The sequence below is a fragment of the Urocitellus parryii genome, chromosome 1 (assembly GCF_045843805.1).
Source record: "Urocitellus parryii isolate mUroPar1 chromosome 1, mUroPar1.hap1, whole genome shotgun sequence".
Classification (NCBI taxonomy): domain Eukaryota; kingdom Metazoa; phylum Chordata; class Mammalia; order Rodentia; family Sciuridae; genus Urocitellus; species Urocitellus parryii.
The window spans coordinates 137,418,087-137,425,436 of NC_135531.1; the positions used below are offsets into that span (position 1 = coordinate 137,418,087).

The 7,350-nt window shown below is 51.5% G+C and overlaps 1 protein-coding gene across 1 annotated transcript; it reads right to left on the reverse strand.

Annotated features, from left to right (window-relative positions):
- Positions 1 to 4,274: 4,274 nt before the first annotated feature.
- Positions 4,275 to 6,242, reverse strand: Csf2 (colony stimulating factor 2). The gene is made up of 4 exons (XM_026400115.1): positions 6,081 to 6,242; positions 5,925 to 5,963; positions 5,128 to 5,253; positions 4,275 to 4,364 (listed from the first exon to the last, which is right to left on the reverse strand). The coding sequence occupies exons 1-4, from the start codon at positions 6,240 to 6,242 to the stop codon at positions 4,275 to 4,277; spliced, it is 417 nt and encodes a 138-aa protein (XP_026255900.1).
- Between the last annotated feature and the right edge of the window lie 1,108 nt (positions 6,243 to 7,350).

Genomic DNA, 7,350 nt, shown 5'->3' on the forward strand with positions numbered 1-7,350 from the left:
GATCTGTCAATGGGCAGACATTGCAGACTCCCTGCAGGTCTGGCCTGAACCAAATTGTGGTAACAACAGGATACCTAATTATATTCCATAGTAAATTGATCTTTGTCTGTCCTGGTTTTTTGAAGAAGCTCATCATCTGAGAATTTAGAATGGTATAAAAGTGTTTGGATTGTGGGATCATCTCAAGCACTCCCAATAAACTATTCAAACGATTAGAGTTAGGGTTAGAATTGATGGTGGGGATCAGAACTTGGGCCCTCTCTGGCAGCACTTAGGACCTGAGCAACTAGTAGATTTGCCCCAGGTGGGGCCCAGTGCTCTGGAGGAATGAAAGTGTTACTCATCAGGAAAGGGCTGTCATGCCACAGAGACCCCAGAAGTTGTTGGAAGGGGCTCTGGAGGCCAGGTGAGTGGGTTTACTTGAGATTAGATGTCTCCTTGCCAAATGGATCTGGGGTTTGGGGGCCCCCACTGGCCCTGGAGATGCATGGAGGGAAAGATGAGGCGGGGTTCCTCCTGCTCCATCGAGGGCCAGAGGGCATCCAAGTCACGAACTGGTGACAGGGCTACTCCCAGTCCCTTCTAGTCCAGGGGCTGAGCAAGGCTGGCCTCTGTCATGACTCTCACTCTCTAGCATTTCCACACCCAGGCTTTATTGAAGCAGCAGGCGCTAACTAATGCATCAGTTACAGACATGTGTCCCCAGGAGCCCCCCCCCCATCATCCACCCACAGACTTGTCTGCCAGCCCAGGGCCAGCAGATTCCCTCCCCACCTCTATAGTAAATTATTTCCATTATTTCCTCCAGTCCTGTTCCTACAGCTCTAACCCCAGGAGAAGACGAAGTGCCAAAGGTCTCCATCAGTCCTCTGACATGATTTCCATCCTTCTATGGATATGATAACACTCTCTAAGGCTTCCTTGAACTGGGAGAAATCACTTTGCTCAATAGTACAGTCCTTGGGCGTGTCTGTTGGCTAAATAAGAAACACATGTTTAAGTCATCTTCTTAGCAGAACAACAACAACGAAGAATACAATAAAAGTGAATTTCTGTCCTCCCAGCCATGAGGGTCTTGTGAGCCCCCAACACCTACAGGGTAACTTAGGCATACACTCCCTGTCTGTCTGAGGGAGGACAGGGGTGGGGGCTGCCTGCCTGGTGATGGCAGAGTCTAAGGATCATTTGCAGTCGTGGGAAAAGAGACAACAAGGTGACAGCTATTGTGTCATGGCTATCCAGGACAAGGTCATGAAGACAAGCAGGATGGGAGTACACAGGGGGCCACACAAACAGAGAGAGAACAGCCCTGTCATTTTTCCAGACATGGCCCCTAAACTACAGCTCATCCCTCCATCACTGACTCCCTCAGCCAGAAGAGGTCCCAAGGGTGGGGGACTGGCTGCCCTACCAACTGGAGTCAGCACGGAGAGGCCCTTCCCACTCCCTGGGCTGAGTTGTCTCAGACCTGCCCTACACTGACCTCTGTGGGGGAGGAGGGCCTTGGAGAGGACACAGACAGAAACCCCAGGAATCCCTTTAACTTCACACTCCCTCACGCCTCACCTCCCACTCCCTACCCTCCACCCTGTCAGTGAGTGTCAGCTCTGAGGCAGCCCAAAGAAGAGCTACTATATGGCTCAAGATAGCAGCTGAGGATGGCAAGTGTTGTCCATAAGACCTTGGCCCACTGGGCTCCTGCAGGAAAATGAAGTCTTGGATTCCCCTAAAAGTAAACAGCAACTTACTTCCAGTTTGGGGCAGATTTTGGTGAGCTCCTCCATGTCCTTATAAACCTTTATTATGTGACAATCCTGATGCTTATATCTTGCAGCAAGATCCTTCAGGGTGGAGGTGAAGTTCTTCGTAAACTCCCCATAGCAGAGCTCCTGAAATAAATTTGGGGTGCACTCGGGTGGGGAGTACGTAACAGAGCACCAGCCACCTCCCCAACTCATCCATCCTTGGTTACCCTGGCCTAACAGAGCCTGGGACTTACGCTCAGGTCCTACCCTGATTCCTACAAGAGACCTGTGGGCCCTGCAGTAGAGTCAATTAGTGTCTTATGCCCATTGTCTGCCTCTGCCACTGGGCCAGGGCTAAGCTGGGACAATGGCCAGAGAGCCTGGCAAAGTCCAGGACCTGGCCACTGGTTCATCCTTTGGCTGAGCTGGAGGTTCTGTTTTTTAATTTTCAGCATCTCCAGCATCCCTGGTTCTTATCTCTACCCGGTGTGCCAACTCAAGCAATCCCTCTCTCTGGGTTCAAATGTGGTCAGAAGGGTCCAAAGAGTAGACACTCCTTACCTCACTGGTATTCTGGGGCCTACTGAAGGAACCCTGAAAGCAAGAGAAGTTGGTCAGAAACACAAAGCTCCATGAGAGCAAATTAATTCGATGAAGACCCAGGCTTACCTCATATATATTGTTGTCAGCAGAAAGTTCTTTCTGAATCTCAGCACAGAGTGCCGTGTGATTTTTGTGGGAAGTTTCAGTGGCTAACTTCATTGGGGAAGAATGACTTTGTGACCCCCAGAGCACACAAGCCAGAAGCACATACAGGTACATGGTACTCCTTGAAGGTAGCTCCCAGCAGACCTGAACCGGGGCTGGGCAGCATGTCTGCAGGAAAGGGTACCTATATATGTGAGTCTAAGGAAATGCAAACCTCTTATCAGTCATCAGTGGCTTCTGAGGAAGACAGAGAGGAGTTTATCGCTGGACAAGATGTGCTTTTCATGCATTTTTAATAATCATAGCACACTTCATTGGTCCTTCTCTTTGCTGAAATTCAGTTTTGGTCTAAGACTTATTACTTGTAATCACATCTGGGGTTGTGACCTTTCTGTCTGCATGTGAGACAGGTGTCTGGCCAGGACTGGTGCTGTCTGCAGGTACATCGTCACCGTCTAATTCCAAAGTATTTTCATTAACCCCCAAAGAAATCTCATGCCCATTAGCAGTCTCCTTCCCTCCTTTCTCCAACCCTTGGCAAACTATTATAGTTTTGATTTGTTTTTCTCTTAAACAACATTAAGCGTATTTTTAACTGTTGAGTCAAGTGTCTGCAGAGTTGAAGCCATAGCAAAGCCATCTTCCCCAGGCCCACCTCCAAGGACAAGGCTGGCCCTGCTGCCCACCTGAGTGGAGACACAATCTCACTTCCTCACTGTCCCCACACCCAAGGGACACAAGAAACTAGGTACAGGGACAAGGTACTCGGCCTGGCTGGCAAAGCAAGGAGAAGGAGGAGGACTGCTTTTCTCTCAGCCTAAAGGCCATAGATTTTAAGAGACAGTAACTGTAAACTTCATGTGAAAGTAAAAACTAATTTAGAAAAATGCTACACAAGAGCCATGTTCAACACACTATGAACTTCACATTCTGACTCTTAAAGATTAAGATCACCCAATTTGGGGTGAGTTTGGTAAATATGCTGAGCTCTGACCCCTGTGGTTTGGTTTCTTTTTCCATGAACAGTTGGTCTATTTGCTGATTTACTTTAAGAGTTGTTGAAGCCCTGAGAGTGAGGGCAGGGCGTGGGGCACCAGGTCCAAGGCCTCCAAGGGGCATGGGTGTTTTGCCTGACACCAGGGTGAACCTATTCAGACAGTGACCAGTCAACCCCCAGGAGCACCCAGACCTCCCCAGGAGGGAGCATGCCCTTTCTCTGGGGCAGGCTTCCCCTAGCCACAAGCTAGTTGCTTTGATTTCCAGGTGAACCTAAATCTTTTCTCTGGGGTGGGAGCCCTTGAGCATCCAGGGGCGTACACCCAGGTGTGCACAATGCTGCACTCAGATCCCACCTCCCTTGGGCTCAGCAGCTTTGCCCTGAGACCGTGCCCCAACCCCCGCACCTCCCCATCCCTTCCCCCACCTGCCAGCTTCCTCCCCTCCTGAAAAGACACCAGAAAACTGTGTAAATAAAAGCAGACGTTCAATAATTTATTACGATGATAAAACATCTTTAATAAATATAGGATAGGAGTTTAAATAAATAAATAAATATTTTAAAAGTATAAATATATAAATAAATAGTATTAATCCCCACCAGTATAAAATAACCCACACTCCTCTACCATGCCCATATCAAGGTCAGCATGGCCCAGGGCAGGTCCGGGCCATCCCCATTGTGTCTGTGGCCCACCCGCTTGGTCCCTATAAGACGAAGATCCTGAGTTTCTGGCTCTTTCTGGGTGAGAGAGCCGAGATGTATGAGGTTAGGTCCTGGGAATGGCCTGATAGCCTGGCTGGCCCTCACTTCTGGACTTGGTTTCAGCAGCTAGAGGAGATGTCAGCCAGAAATTTCTTCAGGTCCACTTTGAAACTTTTGAAGGTGATAAAATGGGTCTTGCAGGAAGTTTCCTTAAGAAAAATGAAAATAAAAAACACTTGAGTCCAGGTGAGTGCGTAATATGGGGAAACAGCAGCATATTTTTGGATTGCCTCTAAGAAGTCAGGCCAGGAGGCCCATTCTGCCGGGGATCGGGTGACACCTTGCCACCCATGTGCTACCCAAGGGGTGCATAGCTCTGCCAACACAGCTGGTGCCAGGGCCCTGACAAAGTGCCAGCCTGAGCCAGTCTTCTGAATAGTCAGACTGTTTCTTTGACCCCAGGCCAGGGCAGAATGGCCACGTGGAGGCCATCTCCCAGCACTTGGAAGGAACGGGGGTCAAGACCATAGACCTCACTCCCTTCCTGTGGGAAGAGACCGGTATTTGGGGCCTTGTCCTCTCCTGACAGGCCCCCTCCTTCCATGCAATCCATGCAATCCATGTGGGGTCATGGGAAAGTCCTGTCAGGAGGAGCACTTGGGCCCTGGCATTTCCTCTGGACCTTGAGCAGGCCCTGAGTTTCCTTGGGTTTGCCTCACCTCTGACCTCATTCCTAATGACTTCAATAATAAGAAGCACGGCAGCTGCTGCTAGGGGGGTACCATGGGCTTCAGAGTTCTGTGTTTTTAACTCCTAAGGATGAAAAGGGACTAGCAGTTCCCGTGCTGCAGGGGCTCATCATTACCTGTCTGTCAATGCAGAAAACTTTAGGGGTGCTGAACAGCCACAGCCTGAGGTGTCTCCATACCCTGACCCCACCCTCCTGCCTGGGGCCCTGATGTGGGCACTTACTGGGGTGGGGGGGCAGTACTCCTTGTAGTGGCTCGCCATCGTGCTCAAGAGGCTCTTCAGCGTGGTGAAGCTGCCCGGCAGGCCCTGCTCGTACAGCTTCAGGCGGGTCTGCAGGCATGTTGGCTCCTAGGGAAAGTGTTCGTTCCTCCGTGAGCAGAGACCAAGTGCCAGTCGTGGGCACAGGCTGCCCTCCCCATCACTCCTTCCTGTTCCCATCCCTTGCACCCAGGAGAAGGGCCTCAAAGGGGCACAGAATGATCCCCAACTAATCTCAAGAGGAGTCCAGTCATACACACTGCCCTGTCCACTGTGGACATTCAGTGCCTTAGTGGCACAGCCACGTTCTCTTAGCCTGACACTTTGAGAGAGTCCCACCCCCAGGAAAGAAGGCCACTCTCACCCCACCATCCACTAGAGAAGGGGTGGGGAGCGGTGGGGCATGGCCCAGACCTGCCACATGAGCAAGTGCCATTCCTTTGGCAGTCAGCACCCTGATTTCACAGGGCTTGGTCTCAGGGTACAGTTAATGCCCCAAGTCTGCAGTCCTGTCTCATGAGGTAATCCCCACTTTCCCTCCTGATTCCCCCACCCTGGCCCCCATGAGCCTTTGAATGCTAGGTCTCCCCATAGCTGCTCAGCTGACACAGAACCCACATGATCAGGTTCAATGCAAGGCCAGTGGTCTCTTGAGTGCCCGATGCTGCCCCTCCTCCTGTGGACACATGTGAGGGTCCATCTAAAATGGAGCCCCCAGGTCAGGAGCCCCTGAAAGGGTATAGCAGAAAGAAGCATCTTACCGTAGGGTCAAACACATTAGAGACGACTTCTGTTTCATTCTGTAGAAAGGAAAATGTCATGTTATCGATGACTATCAAAGCAGCTCCTGACAGTGCAAACCAGTTCAGAGCCAGCAGCGTGGCCCAGGTACAGCCTGCCCCTTCTCCCTCACTCACCGTCTCAGCATCGGTGTCATTACTGTGGTTCAGAAGGCTCAGGGCTTCCTTGATGATGGCATCCACATACTTCCTGGGCTGGGGGACAGGGCCAGGAGGGCCGATGGGTGCAGAGATGCTATAAACCACAGTGCCCAGTAGAATTAGTTTCTGCAGCCACATCCTCCTGAGGACTTTAGCCTTTCTCTCTGAGTACAGGGCTCACTGGCAAAAGAGCTCTTATATACACAGTTAGAGGAAATGATTAATGGTGACCACAAAACGCCAGGGAGGCGGGGGAACTACCTGAACTGTGGAATCTCCTGGCCCTTATCAGCCACACATGGGAAAGGTGAGCCTTTCCCCCAGGTGGTCAGGCTTAGGGGTTTTCATTCATGAGCCCTTCCAAGAACGAACAGCCCACCTGCCCACCTCCTTGAGTGCTCTCCAGCCCTGGGCAGTCTGACCGAGCCTTAGGCTGCCCCCTCCTTTTGAGGAGCCTCTGGGCACAAGTTGGACTTCCTGGCCTGGAGTGGCCAGGGCGGGGCTTAGGAGACACTAGATAGGACTCCTACTCCCAGGCTCTCCATCCCGCCTGTTCTCCCAGGAGAACTTTGAGTAAGCTGTACCCACCCTGGTGGCCCACCCAGCCCCAGTTTTCCCCTTATCCTTCTGGCCTTCTCCTCTAGTCACCATAAGACACCAGTGAAAGGGGATTTCTCACTGGCCTCTCCCGTGTCCACTAGAGTTCAGCCAAACACAGTCCTGTGATGGCTCACATAGGCTCCTCCCAAGCACCCACGGGAGTTGGCAAGCTCAGTCCAGCCAAAAACCTCTGTCCCTGTGAGCAGAGGGAAGGACAACCATGTGCATTAGTCTAGCAAGACAGTAGCATGCTCTTTCATGGTAAGACCCCAGCTGACAGCTGCAGTCCTCGTTTACACAACAGATACAAGCCTAAAGCTACAGAGCTGGTGTGGACCCTTTGGGATAGAAGGTCACTTTCCTTCTAGAAATGAGTTGTTACAGCTCAGATAGGCAACAAGCCCCTAGGGCTCTGAGTTTGACTCCTGGCTATAGGGCAATGAGGCCCTTTGAGGTGGGCACGCCACCACCACCTACAGCCCCAGCAGCACCAGGAGCCTTGGGGGCTCCATCATGTAGAGTTGTGTATGAGGCCCAGGGCCCACGGCTCCTCTGGTAAGGTCGTTCAGGCTTCATTTCCTACATGGTACCAACTGCAGCCCACCTACAGCTTCAGAGGCCTTAGGTGGGAGCAGGAACTACTTAT

What these genes read in the sequence shown, in the direction of transcription:
- Csf2 (XM_026400115.1), bottom strand. Translation starts at nt 6,242, where the DNA reads ATGTGGCTGCAGAAACTAATTCTACTGGGCACTGTGGTTTATAGCATC. An exon ending in ATGACACCGATGCTGAGACG is followed by an intron (nt 5,964 to 6,080) that starts GTGAGTGAGGGA and finishes TCCTTTCTACAG; the next exon opens with AATGAAACAGAAGTCGTCTC. An exon ending in CTAATGTGTTTGACCCTACG is followed by an intron (nt 5,254 to 5,924) that starts GTAAGATGCTTC and finishes CACTTTCCCTAG; the next exon opens with GAGCCAACATGCCTGCAGAC.